The sequence below is a fragment of the Camelus ferus genome, chromosome 11 (assembly GCF_009834535.1).
Source record: "Camelus ferus isolate YT-003-E chromosome 11, BCGSAC_Cfer_1.0, whole genome shotgun sequence".
Taxonomy (NCBI): domain Eukaryota; kingdom Metazoa; phylum Chordata; class Mammalia; order Artiodactyla; family Camelidae; genus Camelus; species Camelus ferus.
Genome location: NC_045706.1, coordinates 47,558,076 through 47,575,211, shown reverse-complemented (window position 1 = coordinate 47,575,211; position 17,136 = coordinate 47,558,076). Strand labels below are relative to the sequence as shown.

At 33.6% G+C, this 17,136-nt stretch overlaps 1 protein-coding gene across 7 annotated transcripts in view; it reads left to right on the top strand.

Moving 5' to 3' along the window:
- The window catches only part of CTNNA3 (catenin alpha 3), a 1,348,033-nt gene that overhangs the window by 970,660 nt on the left and 360,237 nt on the right, over positions 1-17,136 (top strand). For all 7 annotated transcript variants that reach the window (XM_032491499.1, XM_032491498.1, XM_032491494.1 and 4 more), the window contains one exon: positions 15,916-16,116. In XM_032491499.1, coding sequence (XP_032347390.1) covers positions 15,916-16,116 — 201 coding nt within the window. The remainder of the gene's footprint in view (positions 1-15,915; positions 16,117-17,136) is intronic.

Genomic DNA, 17,136 nt, shown 5'->3' with positions numbered 1-17,136 from the left:
GAATGCAAATCAAAATTACAATGAGCTATTACAGCACACTTGTTAGAATGGCTATCATCAAAAAGACAAAAGATAACAAGCATTGGTGAGGATGTGGAGAAAAGGGACCCTTCCTTGTACACTGTTGGTGGAAATGTAAATTGGTACAGCAATTACGGAAGACAGTATGGAGATTCCTCAAAAAATTAGAAATAGAGCTGTCATGTGATCCAGCAATCCCTCTTCTGGGTATATTCTAAAGAAAATGAAATCAGAATCTCAAAGAAATATCTGTACTCCCATGTTCACTGCACCATTATTCACAAAAGCCAAGATATGGAAACAACATAAGTGCTAGTCACCAAATGAATGGATACAGAAGATGTAGCATATATATATACAATGGACTGTTATTCAATAGTAAGAAATAAGAAAATCCTACCATTTGTGAAAACATGGATGAACCTGGAGAACATTATACTAAGTGAAATAAGCCAGACAGAGAAAGACAAATACTGCCTAGTATCATTTATATGCAGAATATAATTTTTTTAATGCAAGTACTGGGGATCGAACCGAATACCTTGTGCGTGCTAAGTATAGAATCTACCACTGAGCTGTACCCACCCCCATAATTTTTTTTTTAAGTTGAACTCAAATGTAGAGAGTAGAACAGTAGTTACCAGAAGTTGGTGAGATGGGATAAATGGGGAGATGCTGGTAATGGGTAGAAAGTTGCAGTTATGTTGAATAAGTCTAATGATCTAATGTACAGGTATGATGACTATATCTAGTAATACTGTACTGAACACTGGAAAGATGCTAAAAAAGAAAATTTCAGGTGCTTTCATCACACACACACTGAAAGAAGATACATTAACTAGCTTGACCGGAGCAGTCATTTCACTCTGCATGTGTATATCAGATCATCATGTTGTACACTTTAACACAAAGAAGTTTATTTAAATGTATGAGTTAAAAAGATAATAATAATAAATACATTTTGCTTACATGAAATTAGATAAATGAAAAAGGTAGGTAAGTGAGTGGATAAGTTGAGCTATTCTATTTACCACTAGAGAAAAAGAAAAGGACTAATTTAGGAATGGGACTGAGTTGTAAAAGTAAAATCAAAGTACACACATTAAAAAATACAGTTGATTCTTGAACAATTCAGGTGTTAGGGCTGCCAACCCCTGTGCAGCCCAAAACCCAAGTATAACTTTACAGCGGTCGTCCCCTGCCGCTCTGTATCTGAGGTTTGCAACCACAGACCATGTCGTCCTGTGTAGTACTATTTACTGAAAAGCATCTGCATATAAGTGGACTTGTGCAGTTTGGACTCATGTTGTTCAAGGGTAAACTATATTTGCATGTTCACCAAATGCCAGGTACTGTGCTTTTATGTATATTTTTATTTAATCTTTATAGCAGTTTCAGAGATTGTTAATCTTATTTACTCCATTTTATTAATGAAGAAACTAAGGCTTAAGGATATTACTTTTTCTGCTTATGGAACTAGCAAATAGCAGAGCCAAAATTATATATCCAGGACTCTGACATTAAGGCCACGTAAATTATTTGTGCCTTACTGCCTCTGTGTCCTATTGCTGTTCTATGTTTTGACACACCTTGTGCTCTTTTCAGAGTGATGGTAATTCCTGATTCCAGATGCAGAATCCTCCCAGAGGTTTTCCAACAGTAGGTGACAGTTATCTTCAAGTGATGACATAGGTCTGTGGTATGGCAGGGTAATGAGAAAAGGAATTCTGCATTTTGGCTTGCTATATTTTGATAACTGATGACACTTTGATAACATGGTGTCTAAGGTTTGATGTAAATAATGAGTATGAGAAAAATAGCCCAGTTCTTATTTAAGTCCTTCGATGACATTTTATGCTATTGTGTGACACCAGGCTTTCCCACACATGTACCCCAAGCCAAAATGATGATGACTCTGCGGTGCCAAATGTTTGACTTTACCTACTCGTGACTGTAAAAGTCAAGTTTTGTGTTTATCATTTTGATTACAATATTTTATACTTCCTGTGGTTTTTGCATTAAAATGATATTGTTCTATGTGATCAGCTTTTTCTTTTTAATGTTGGTAACTCTAGAGCAGAATATACAACAAGCAACTAGATGCAGACAAAGAAATTCAGAGTCCATGGAAACATAGCATCGAACAAATATTCATGGCCAATTTTAACTCAGATGTCTTATTGGGCTGGATAACTATAAGAAAACAAAATGTATGATAACTTTCTGAAATTGTTAGAGGAGAGCAAGGGTAATTATAGTCCCTCAAACTGTTATGTTACAGCTAATAGTAAGCAACAAGGTAGACCACTCACCCTAAAAATAGACAGAGTAATAAAGACCATAGGTAAGAGTGAAAATTACTATTTGCAACTCAACGAACATGATTGGAAAAGGAAATAAAATGGAAAAGGCAACAAAATGAAAATGAAAGGAAAACAAAATCAGACCAGATGTTGTGAATCTGTTTTTCATGCAGAGATGCTTAAATGCGAGCAATGGCCTTCCAGGCAAGGTTGCTGAGATAATAACACTGAATTTGTTCAAGATGGTTTGATTAGATGGTCTGACAGTGGAGGTTTAGAACTAAAAGGAGAATAAGCTGTGTAGGCCAACTGGGATATTTACATTTTTTTTAAGTCTCATATCTTTATTTAAGATCTTGAGCAAAAATGTATTTTTTGCCTTTTATTTAGACTTAGAATCAAAAACACAACATGTTTGCTTCACATTTTTGTCAACCTTTTTAAGAGCTTACCTCTCATTGCTATCTCAGTAGTTTATGCTGTCATATTACCTTTTCTTCCTGATTTTATTATCATTGGCCTCATTATAGTACCTCCACTAGCTTCCCCTACTGTGATCTTTATTATATGAATGCTTGTTCCATGTGCTACGGTCTTTCATCATGTTTGAATCTTGGCAAAATTTTCTTTTAACTGCAATACTTTGTAGATAGATTGCATTGGTCCCATGCAATTATTGTAATTGTTGGACATGACTGCTGTTTGTGCCAATTTTTACTTTGGAAGCTTCTGTATTATATAAAAACTTGTTCTTGAGAACAGAATTAGGAAGTGAAAGAATGCATTTTTTTTCTAATCTTTAAATAGCAGGTTTAAAATTTTTCATGCCTCAATTCTCCTATATTCAATCTGGGCTAAATTAGGATGTCCACACAAAAGGCTATGAATAGTATTTTGCAAGTTATTAAAAAAATCTGAAAACAATTAAAATGAGCAAAGAAAAAAGACGTAAACAATAAATGAACCATCTAGTGAAATACTATTTATAAATTGGTTATGTTACAAAAAACTTCTCTCCAATAAAATACTTTCTGAGAAATTCTTCAGTCAGTGTTTATAGACACTAGAGCTAGATATCACGGTAACAATGACTACTGTACAGCAGCTACTTGTCTTTAAACCCTTACAGTGGGAGACTTTAGACACTGTTGAACTTACACATATCATTTTGATAGGAAAATTACTACCCCTCCTTTCACAGTCATCAAGGAACATGTAAATACACAATGAGCTTAAAAAAGTATTGCCACAAAGACCAAGACGTACTTATTTGATCAATCTGGTCTCAATGGAACAACCCATGGTATATAATGCAATGATATACAGACATAAAAAGAGGAAGTACATTGTTGGAAAATGAAATGGTGTAGCCGCTTTTACCAATGTACAGTATCACATACATCACATTTCTCGTAGTCATTTGTTTAGGTACTTCTTTCTGTAATTAGACTGTGAATTCTTTTAAAGCAAAGACAGTGACTTACTGTCACCTCCTTTACCTGGCAAAATATCTAGCGATAGGAACTCTGTAAATGCTCACTGAATGAATGAAGTTTTTAAAATACCAGTTTACAATTACTACTAGTTTTCAGCAGAAAGAGAGAAGAATAAAATCTTGGAAGAAATAAGAGTAATCAAGATTTATTTGGAATCATCAGCAATATGTAGTTCTTAACAATCGGTGGTGTGCTTAGTTATCTAAATTTTACCTATTGAGGTTCACTCTTTAATAACATTCTTAATTAAAGATAGAGTGTAATTTAAATGATAATCATTAGAATGGTAAAATTTATATATTATGACCTATAGTATTATTTTATAAAAATAAATAAGTGTTTTAGAAAAAATAAAAATTATCCACAATGCTGCCATGTACTAAAGCTACTAATAGGAACTTGGAAATTTCTTTCCAGACTTTTTCTGGAAAGGTATGCAATTATATACCATATTACAAACAAACATACAAGATTTTCAAACAAAAATTCCATTTTAATAGATACATAGGCTGATTTTTCCATTAAAATGATCCCATAAGCATCCTTTTATGCAATTTAAATATTTTATTAGCTTTTAAATTGTTTTATAACAATCCAACAAATTTGGAGTTATTTATGTTCACCAATGTTTAGTTTACATTATAAAATAAATTCACTGGTAGTTATTTCAATCCCTAGCTGCTGCTTAAATTTTATTCTGACATAAATCCATATATCTATGTATGAATAGGAGGGCACCTTGGTTTACTAGAAAAAATTTGAGAGTAATAATTTTGGGACCTTCATTTTCTGACCTAACTCCACCAATCCATGGCATAGACTGAAGAGTATTTTTATTTCTCTAAAATGCTTCATGGCTACTGCAGTGATGTTGTTTGCCATTGCTTAACTGCTCATAAACATTTCTATACCTGTACCAGAAAAATTTTAAAAGGCTGTTTAACCTTTTAATTAGGTAGCTCTTCCACTGCATTTCCATAAACTGGGTCCATTTATAAGGTGTTAATACATGTCATCAAGTTTAGATAGCACTTTCACTTGGACACCCAACTTATAATTAAAGTGAAAACCTCTATAACCATCCTCGTGAAACTTTAATTCATGTCAGTGTCACTTAGTGATTTCGATACTTTTAAAATAAAGATTACTAAAGTGCATTGTTAATTATTTCTGCCTGGTTACATCTTACCTGTTCGAGGGAAAAAAATGTTTCAGTCTAACCAAAAGAGATTCTTAGTATCCTTTTTAAAAAATCTGAATAAATCCTTGTTTATTCAGTAAGATTTTGGATCTAGTGTATGTTTTCAGAGTTAATTAGAAAATCAAATAACAGTATATAAATACATAAAGCACCAAGAGAAAGAGGACTCTATAGAGAAAAATTATTGATGCTGGTGAAATTGGATTCAGTTCAGAGGTTATAGGATGGCTATGAAAAGAATTCATTAGAGAATCTTCTAGAGAGCTTTGTGGGAACTCCATGGAGAAGCTCCACCGAGAGGTAAATAACAGGCACAGACTCTAGAAATCTGAGTTAATGTGAAGTATACTGAGTTCCCTGGAAGATGGTACCTGTATACATATTGGGGGGGGTGGAGGGGGGAGTTAATTAGGTTTATTTTTTTAAATAGAGGTACCAGGGATTGAACCCAGGACCTCGTGCATGCTAAGTACGTGCTCCCCCAGTACCTGTATATTTTAAGCACTATCTTTACCCTTCACTTTTTATCAGTCCTTATAATTTACTGTCCAGTTACATGTAGTTTTGTAGGTTGTTAGAAACAACCATGTTGACCAAGAATATTTTGTGAATTACACTGATTTGGGGATAAGAAATCACACCTAGGATTTGCTTATAACCTCACGGACTTTGTCATGTGTGTGGGAAATTCCAGATTTTAATAGGTTCTTTGGAACAATTACTATTGAGACTGATAAAGAAAATTTGTGCCTTGGAGAGGGGTTTACTTCATGCTTTTTTGTACATCTTAGAGCAAAATATAAGAGAAATATGTCAACAAAAGAACAGTGTATTGAGTTTAATATAAATTTATTGACTAGGGATTGAACTTCCTTAAGGCATATATCCAGTAACAGTCTTGTCCTTTTTAATAGCTAATTGAAATAACCAAACTGCATACTTAATATTCAGGAAAAGAAAAGAAAAAATAAATTAAATTTGCCAGGTTTTAAACAGCTCATTTGTTACTAATTTTATCTCTACATTTCCTTTTTACGTACTTTATTCTTTGGATTTCTGTTCAACTATATATGTCATATACTTCAAGGAGGTCATTAAGAATAGTACCAGGATTTTCTTATCTCTGTGCCCAAAAACACAAATTTCATAATTGGACACCCAAATTGTTCTGTATTTTGAACTATAAGCAAGGAATAGCACCCAAATGAATACTGACTGTTTTTTTAACAAGAGTATCCAGTAACATCCAACATTAGCATCCAGTGTGCAGAAATCGAATGGTTTTATTGCATAATATGGAAGAATTGCTCACTACTGTCTGTTCCTGCTGACAGTCCTGATGTTCAGTCTGGTAATATCCTCAAAGCTATTTTTTCAGCCCAGTACTTTGATATTAGATGTTAATGGGTTCTTAGTCTATGGGACAATTAACATGAAAGAGCTCAGTCTAAGAAGAGTCAGTGGAAGAAAGTATGGGCTGAATGAGAATGCCTAAGGTTTGGTTTACTTTTTCTGTTTGTTTATTTTGTCAAGATAAGGGCAGCATAAAACAGAATAACCTAGACTTTTGCTCCTACATCTGGGTAGCTAAATGGCTGAGGCATTAAACTTCATTTGCTAACTACTTCTTAGGCCATCTTCTCTAATGTTGTCTCTAGAATACTTTAGGTTCCTGCTAGCTGTGACGTCTCTGTACAGATCCAGAATACTGACATTACTAGAGCACTGTCCATGTGAGTTTTGTGGAATTAAAACTATCCCTCTAAATATGCTTAGATAATATTTCATGCCCAATTAAAATTAATGTGAAAACTTAGAATGCATTTAGCTACATAATATTACAAACCATTTTTATACAATTTAGAAAATATTTTAAAACTATAATTTCTCCTTCCCACTGTATATTTGGGATAGCTGAATAATATAATTATAGAATCACTGTATTTTAAAGCCAGGTGAGATCTTAGCATTTGTAGGACCTTAGTAGGTGGGACAAGCTTGGTTTTGAGTTATAGCTCAAGTACTGTAACTATGAATTTTGGAAAGATATATTTCTGCTCAAAGCCTTGAATTCTTCATCTTTAAAACTGATATGTAAGAGACCTGACTGTTAGGATTGTTACAAAAACTTAATGAAATAATCTGTATATGTTGCTTATTGCCTGGAAAACAGGCATTCCAAAGTTATTTGTTAAAAACGCAAGCAAATTGATGATCAGAGATCATCTATGTGATGATGTGTACTGTGTGAAAGCTAGGAGAGTTGAGGAAAGAATCAAGCTTATTCTTAGTTATATTCTTGGAAAACTGAAGAATGTTCAGAATTTCTGCTGCATTGATTGTAGACATCTATAAATAATGAATATTATTAAATATGTAAGATTGAACATTATAAGTCTTCTTCTAGCTTAGAAGCTAAACACATTGTTAAAGGTCTAAAGTGGACTTGGCACTGAATACTAAAGGTTTCAAGAATTTCCTTTGTTGTTACAATTGATGAACCAATATTGATTCATTGATTATGTCCTGTAGCTTACACCAGGGTTCACTGTGTGTTATAAATTCCATGGATTTTATAAATGTAATAATGACAGTATCATACAGAATAGTTTTACTATGCTGAAAATCTCCTCTGTTTCATCTATTCATTCCTCCCTTATTAACCCAAATTCCTGATAACCATTGATTAGTTTCTTGTGTCCATAGTTTTGCCTTTTCCAAAATGTCATATAGTTGGAATACTACCATATGTAACATTTTTATATTGGCTTATTTCATTATCAAAATGCATTTCAATTTCTTCCATGTCTTTTTGCAGCTTGATAGTTGATTTCTATTCCATTGCATAAATGTATCACAGTTTGATTATCCATTCACCTCTTGAAGGACATCTTGATTGCTTCCAAGTTTTGGTAATTATAATCAAAACTTCAATAAATGATCATGTGGAGGTTTTGTGTGGATGTAAGTTTTTAACTCATTTGAGTTAATTCCAAGAAGCACAGTTGCTGGATCAAATGGTAAAAGCATCTTAAGTTTTATAAAAAACTGCCAAACTGTCTTCCAAAGTGGCTGTACCATTTTTCATTTCCACCAGCAATGAATGAGAGTTCCTATTGCTCCACATCCTCATTAGTACTTAGAATTCTCAGGGTTCTGAAGTTTGGCCATTCTAATAGGTATGTAGTAGTACCTCATTGCTGTTTTAATTTGTACTTTCCTGATGATACGTGATGTTAAGTATCTTACCATATGCTTACTTTTCATCTGTATGTCTTCTTTGTTGAGATGTCTGGTCAGATCTTTTGCTAATATTTATATATATATTTTTTATTATTGAGTTTTAATAATTCTTTGTAGATTTTGGATACTAGTCTTTCTGCAAATATTTTTTGCCTGATCTGTGGCTTATCTTTTCATTTAACAATATCTTTCATAGAACAGAAGGTTTAAATTTTTTATGAAGTCCAATTTATCAATTTTTTCTTTTTTTTTTTTTTTATACTTCAGTGTTGTATTTAAAAAGTTATTTCCAAATTCAAGGCCACCTAGATTTCCTACTAGGAGCTTTAATATTTAGCATTTTACATATAGCTTTATGATTCCACCTGTAATTTTTCCTTTACGTTTTCCCCCAGGTACAAAAAAATACTTGAGAAGTTAGTAGATGATAATGCTTGTTTACTGAGAAATGGATAATGAAAGAATGATTAAATAAAATCTCTAACTTAAGAAAAAAGCTGGCTAATGGTTCTAAAAGAGCAATAAAAATATAACCTTTAGGATTATGTTTTTTACAAAAATTGTTTCCATCTCTATCAAATAAAAAATTTTTTGTGTTATTATGTGACAAGAATCATTTACATAGCTATCTGGTTTAACAAAATGAGCATCTACAGAATTGTAAAACATCTTAACCAACAGTAAATAGCAAATGGGAAAAAGATACACACTACTGGAGAATTAGGTATCTGCCCCATAGGCCTGGTTCACAATGTCTGCCCAGCAGGACACTGAGAGCACAGGCAATAGTACTTATTTCGTATTTCTAAGCTTTTGATAAATTTCTTTACTTCACAGAGGAAATTGTTATAAGGACTTACTTAAGATTTACTAAAAGAAGTATGAAAGCTTCAGTGACTTCTTTTTTGTGTTTCTTTTTTTTTTTCCCTACAGAATTGTGCCTGCATAAGTACTATAGAATTCCTATAAGTATACTCTGGTAAAGAACTAGTTTGAGAACAGCAATCTTGAACTTTAGTTTTCTTTTGATTATTGTGAGAAGTAGGTCAGGTAAGTTTTAGCTGGTTAATGGCCAGTGAAGAATAAATAGCTAATGGTGCAGAGAAACTGGGCAAACTTTTGTAATAAAGATTAACAAAACTCTATTAAAATGATAGAATGATGAGATAATTTTGACTATTGTGTTTTGGGAAGAAAAAAAGTAATTCTTGCCACTATTTTATAATAACTGTAAGTGGAGTATAACCTTTACAAAGTGTGAGTCACTATATTGTACACCTGCAACTTATATAATATTTACCTCAACTGTACTTCAATAAAAAAATTAAAAATTAGGAAAAGAAAGTAATTCTTTTCATTTATTAGCTTGTAAACCCTTTGCAGACAGGGATTTGCCTCATCTTTTATATCATCTACATTTTCTAACAAAGTAATACTTAGATTCAGGAAAGGAGACAGGTAAGGTTTTAAGGAAGGAGAAAAGAGATGTGAAATTTCAAAAAGTTTTACATTTAGCCACATATATGTTTTTTATTCTCAAAATTCTACTTGCCCAGATGTTTATGCAAGATATTAGTTAATTTTTGAGATCAATCGTCATGATGGAACTAAGCAAATTCTGGCCAGCTTTAGATAGATACATAAACAACAATTAACTCATATGCTAGTGTATTCCATTGGCTTTTTAACTTCATGTTTGTTTGTTTGTTTTGGTAAAAAAGAAGAATTACTGTGTAGTTCCCTATGTAATGAATTTTAAATTTATAGGTACAATCCAGATGTGCACAAATTGAAACTCATTTTCTTATAATTAATTAGTTAGATCTCTGAGCTCATATACAATGGGTTGCTAACCTTAGTCTTTTCAATTTCAGAAACTCAAACTCTTTTGACTTAAAATTCAGTCTCTTTAGGGAAAAAAGATTTCTCTTTAGAAAAATACCCTTTTCTCTCCTCTTCCCTTTGCAGAATTTTATTTTACATATGCAGATATCGGGGCAGAGGGGTGGCAGGCAGGTACAGTTGGTGGTATATTATTCCGCATTCAATGGATTATAGCATAAACTCTCTATTTCTTCAGGCTTCGCCATTGATATACTCAAAGTCCAGCTTTGGGAATTAAAAGAAAGCAACTTTTACCTCTCAACTAAATGTGGCTTTTGCAAATAAAATGTGCTTCCACTTTAGGTCTGTTCTTTGGGCTATGAATCTATAAAATTCTGCTTTGGAGGTCTAAAGTAAAAAAATTAATTTCTTCTCTCTGGATTTTATTTTCTCCTTTTCCTGAGGCAAATCCTAGATTTGTTTGTATAAAACTGAAGAATTAAGAAAAAATCATACAGAATATTTTTAAATGCATTTCAAAATCTTATTGTGCTATACTTGCTGCAGTGACCAAAGATGGAGTCACCCAGAGATGTATGCAATAAACAAAATACCTTGTAGTCTAAGATCAGTTCCTTGACTTTCCTGTTTATTACTGTTTCCCAGCATAATGGAAATCACCCTTTGTTTCTCAGTGTATCTATAAAATGATTGATAGAAATTTCTAGTAGTCTGTTTAGGTCTTCTGCCATTTTTTAATTGGGTTTGTTTTTTGTTATTGAGTTGTAGAAGGTGTTTGTATGTTTTGGAAATTAAGCCCTTGTCAATAACATCATTTGCAAATATTTTCTCCTTTCCATAGATTGTGTTTTCATGTGGTTTCTGGCTTCCTTTGCTGTGATTATAAGTTTAATTAGGTCCTATTTGCTTATCTTTGCTTTTGTTTCTGTTACTTTGTTAAACAACTATGGTTACCGGGGTGGGGGGGGGAATGGGGGAGAGATAAATGAGGAGTTTGGAATTTGCAGATACAAACTATTATATACAAAATACATAAAAAATAACAAGGTCCTACTGTTTAGCACAGGGAACTATATTTAATATCTTGTAATAAGCCTATAATGATAAAGAATATGTACATATATGCATAACTGAATCAATATGCTGTACACCAGAAACTAACACAACATTGTTAATCAACTACACTTCAATTAAAAAAAAGAGAAGTTGCTAGTAGTTCAGCAATTCTCTGCTCTTAAAGTAATACATTTCAGGATTTGCAGTAACACTAGGACATTCCACCCCTCACCCCAAATCCAGTGTTACGCTGTCACTCTGAAACTACTAAGACAAATCTTCAATCAATCTTTCAAAACATATAATACAGTTGACCCTTGAATGACACGGGTTTGAACTGCGCAGGTCCACTTATAAAAGGATATTTGTCAGTAGTAAATACTACAGTGCTCCACTGTCCGAAATTGGTTGAGTCTGCAGAGGAACTGGGGTTATGAAGGCCAGGTATAAGTTGGACATGAATTAACCCCAGCATGTTCAAGGGTCAGATGTTTTCTGAGTGTGCTTGGTTTATAATAATGTATTTTCTTTCTTTTAAACCTCATTTACAAATTATGTAATTATTTAATCCAAGTACATCTGCAGTTGAGGAAAAAAACACATTGGAGGTAATGCACCCAATGATTTTAGTATGTCTAAAAAGTAAACAGCCCATCAGCAAAGACTTAAAAGATACATCAGAAGAAAGTTTTACACGATATATTTCAATAAATTTTTTTAAAAGGATGATTTAAAAAAAAAAAAAGAAAGCTTTACACATGGTGTTTTCTTTCTTTCCCTGAGGTTTAGGGTCATACAGCCAGACAAAAACTCAAGCTATCGTGAGGGTCTTTTTAACTACTTAAATTCACTTGAAATATGAATAGTAAAGAAACAATTGTTTTTAAGAAATTAGCTTAATATTTAGTTACTGTGTATGTGGGAGGTGCCCAACATTTTAATTTTCTTTTTCTGGCCCTCTATGTTTAGAATTTCATGCAAATAATTGTTGTTGGCATTTTGCAAAACATTCAGCATAATGGGAAAGTGTCACAATAATGGAAATCTTGCAAACCTTCCCTAATGTTTCTGTGCTATATTTAATCCTCGTAATTCAAAAGATCATTTAGTCATCATCTCCAACATTCTAAGCATAGCTGCTTCAGATAAAGTCTAGTTACGTGCTTCTCGTCATTTATTTCACTTACTAGTTTATTATATTGTGTATGTTCACTTAAGGTTTTTATTTCCATATTTGACCTTATGTCCATAATTCTTCAACATAACACCATGGCTTCTAATTGTGTTGCTCAATCTAAAGCAATAACCACACAAACTTCTAAAACAAAAGTTCTTACTATATTTTTATTCTCTGCTTAAAATAATAAGATAAATTGGTGAGCATATATGTCATTGTTTTATAGAAGTGAACATTTCATCATTAGTGAATATTCTTTGTATTTTTTTCTGTGCAAAATTCACTGGGGAAAAAATAGTTTGTGGCATCTATGATTTCACTTTTAATTAAACAGAAATTACTGAGTTTATTAGATAATTAATCTTCCGAGAATGAACATTGTTTTTTCTTTCCTAAGTATCTTTTCACTGTTACAGAACCGAGCAAAAACAGCTCAGCAATCTAAAATTCAGCACCTCTAGTGAATACAGATTAAACATTCATTGAATACATATATGTTGTGTTTTTTTTAACACAAGTACCAACATACTTGGAAAATAACAGCTTCTTGATGTATCATTAGAGTGTGTATCTGTGGATTTTTTAAAAACTGGTCGTTATTATGACCCCCACATTTAAACTTGTATTTCAGTTCCAGGGGAGATACAATGGTGATGCTACACATGTGTGTTCTGTTGTGATGGGACTGTGCCTGGATATATTTCAGGCCTCAGTGACACATTCATAATTGAATGCTAAGGATTAGATTAGAATTCCAGTAAATTTATAACAAAGGTTTTCCTTACTTAATCTTTTTCATGCAAATGAACTTGTTGTCCTTAATATGGGTTAAATGAACTGACTTTAAGGCTATAGGAATGTGTCTACCTATGTTCAAAACCCATGATTTAGGATTTAGACAAAATAAATGTACTGTTTCCCAGTGTATCTTATAAGACTTCATTTAGTCATTCAACAAACATTCTTGTTAACCCAGCAGGTGCCATGTACTGTGCTAAGGACTAGACACCTCAAAGAATAAGATAAAACTCCTGCACTCATATATATTTGCCAGTCTACTAGAGAAGTAGTTTCATTAGTACATCATTAAAATACAGGGAGATGCTCTAATGAAACTATATAAACCATTTTATAGGAATCTCAAACAGCATGGAACCAAGTTTATCTTGTTCTGGGTCATCAAGGATTTCCTGAGGAAGGAACATGTAACTGGTGTCTTGAAAGAATAGTTATTGAGCAAGCAGACCAGAGGGGATTGGCAATTGTAATACTGGGTTTATATAAGTTTATAGTGAGTCTTTTCCTGTTTCTGACTCAAAGCTCCTAAAATCCTTGGAATACACTAAATGATGAGGGCCATAAAGCTGTCTTTGTTATGTTAATGAGATGACTTTGGGACCCCACAGGTGGCTAAGACTGGGGGCTAACTGACAGGGCACCAACTATGTGATTAGAGGTTTAGAACTTTGAGTTCCTTCCCCTGACCTCTGAGAAGGGTAGAGGGGCTGGAGGCTGAATCAGTCACCAGTGGCCAATGATTTGATCAGTTATACCTATGTAATGAAGGCTCCATAAAAAAAAAAAAGAAAAAAGAAAAAAGAAAGGTCAGGGATAGAAGAGCTTCTAGGCTGGTGAACACGTGGAGATTTGGAAAGCATGGTGCACCTAGAGAGGGCATGGAAGCTCTATGCTTTCCCCATACCTTGCCATGTGCATCTCTTCTGCCTGGCTCTTCCTGAGTTATAAAAGTTAATTCTGGTAAGTAAAATGTTCCTATGAGTTCTGTGACCTGCTCTAGCAAATTAATTGAACCTGAAAAGGAGGTTGAGGGAACCTCTGATTTATAGCCAGTTGGTCAGAAGTACAGGTAGCAACCTGAACTTGGACTGATATCTGAAGTCCAAGGAAGGGGTCATGGGAACCTTCAATCTGTAGCAGCTGGTCAGAAGCACAGGTAACAACATAGGCTTTTGACTAGTATCTGTAGTATTTGTATGGAAAGGAGCAGTCTTGTGGGACTGAACCCCTAACATGTGGAATCAGATGCTATCTCCAGGTAGATAGTGTCAGAACTGAGTTGAATTGCAGGACACCCGGTTGATGTACAGAGAATTGTTTCTTGGTATGGGGAAGCCTCCACACAAACATGATGAAATTGGGTCCAGGAACTCAAAAGAGCAGTCTAGGTCAAGGTTCTAATATGCCCACTGGCACAGAAACATGGAAAAACATGGCAGATTTGGAAAATGAAAAAATAAATATAACTGGAGCATCAGGGGCCTGCAGAAAAATGGTGGACATCAGGTCTAAGAAGTTCACAAGGGACCATATTCTTTGATAGTTTAAATTTTATGCTCTAGACAGTAAGAGGAAGGTATGACTGCAAGGAAATTGCTTTATGAATCCCTGTCTTGTGTAGCTTGCCCACAGATAGTCAGCAAATGAGAGAGACAGAGACAGAGACATAGAGTTAACAATATGTTCTGGAATTACTGAAGACTTTTTGATGTAGTTGTTTTCTTTGTGTATTTTGAATAGAGTCTTTAAGAATACTTTGGGTGAGGTTTCAATTGATAAAACCAGAAACCATTTTTTTAGTATTCTTTAAGTGTCTTAGAAATATCATTGCCCGTACTTGTTGATATTCCAGATATTTGCTCAGCTCCTCTCACTACATTTACCTGAGAGTATTAATCATTATGGAAAAAGAAAACATTGTTGTGCTCTACTAATAACTCCCTGCTGTCTTCATGCCCTAATCATGCAAAGAAGGAAAGAGAGAGAGGTCTGGAGATACTCTTCAGAGTGAGCAAATTTCTCTGGGATTCGTTTACTTCAAGTCAATCAATCTTTTTAAAGCCCTTTTTATATATAAGGGTTTTTTTGCAGATATACTGAGAGTCCTGCTTTACAATATGAAAATTATATATTTCATATTCTTTATCTTTTGCTAATTTATAGATTTCTGTAATTGTGTTAAATATAGTACATTATTTGCATAGAACTCCATAGTTTTATTTTCCTGTATATTTAGGACAGGTAGTATTTTTTAAGAGTTTCATAGTCTGCATAGTGTTGCTTTAAGTATTCTATCATTATACATTTTATTTTTGTTCTAATCTAGAATCTTTTCCTTAATTTACACCTGTAAATCACTCAAATCTGAAGTCAAATCTAGGGGAGGGTATAGCTCAGTGGTAGAGTGTGTGCTAGGCATGCACGAGGTCCTGGGTTCAATCCCCAGGATCTCCATTAAAAATAAAAAAATAAATAAACCTAATTACCCCCCCAAAGATTTTATTTAATATTGAATCTACTGGAACTAGAATCTAAAATAAGATTTAATCTATAAAATCGCTGATAAAGATGTAAAATTTATATTTCACACATTATGCCATTAGAGAGATATAAGCAAAATCATGTCTGTATTTTTTTCTTCTTAATTGTCAATGTCCTCCATTCCAGTTACACCTTATCTGCAATCAGAAGTTAGCATAAATTATAATACACTAAATTTGTGTGATTTAAAAAAGAAAAAACAACACAAAACTAACTTGATCTGTTTACTTACAGAGAGCCATATCCTAGAAGATGTCAACAAATGTATCATAGCCTTGAGAGACCAGGATGCTGATAATTTAGACCGAGCTGCAGGTGCTATCAGAGGACGGGCAGCAAGAGTTGCTCACATTGTCACAGGTGAAATGGACAGTTACGAGCCAGGGGCTTACACAGAAGGTGTGATGAGAAATGTTAACTTCCTTACAAGTACTGGTAAGTCGTTGTTCCCAGTAACAGCTGCTTTATTCTTGATATTTGCATCTACATAGCTGTCAAATATTCATGCATGTGGAAAACAGATCTCAGCCTGTGTTCTTTGTTTTGAAATAGATTGCTCTACTATCTGATAGGTGCTTGCATCCTGTGGTTATGTAATTTGAAATTCATCTCTGAGAAGTAAATATCTTCACTGGAGAAAAAAGGTTTCTTGTAAATATATGCAATATATAAATTACCTACAGGCCTTTAGCCACTTATGAATGATTATGAATGCCAGGGCTGTTAGGAGATATAATTAGGCCAAATGTGATAAGTAGGTAATAGTTTCCAAATCCTCTTTTAGCTGTATGATCAGTATTCCCAGGCTTTTGTTTACATTATTTAAGCAGAGCGAACTTGTCCTATGTTTCCACAGAAATACTCTCTACCTTCTTTGCAGTCTGTTTGCAAAACAGTGTTTCATTCTTTCACATCATCTTTGATTACTTAAGAAACATGGAACCAGGATTTGTTATGTTTGCAGCACCCAAGTCCATGTTTTTGAAAATCAGCTAGTAAATGGTTAGTTTTTGAATCACTCATTAAAATGGCAGTCTTATTTTCACATTGCTATTGATGTTATCTCCAGGAAACTTAAAGAAAGTTCAAAGAAGCATTTGAATTCATATGAATTCAGAAACAATGGATGCAGTTTGTATGAGGGCAATCAAGTATTTTCGGAAGCCATTAACGCAGAACTTTTGCTTGTGAAAAATATTCATGATCTGGGAAATCCTCAGGTTGGATGTTTCTTATTAGTTACCTGATAAACTAGGGTGACAGTGGGCCTGTGATTCCTAAAATATTTGAAATTTCATACTGAAATCAGTGATCCTACTTAGAGAATTGTTCTTCTTGTTGTGCATAGGCTGTATTATATTTGGAGATACATTATTTAGTGAGAGGTGTAGAGGGATGAAGATGAGTGATTTAGGGGGCGAGGAAGCTGCTCCTTGAAATTAATTAACAAAGATA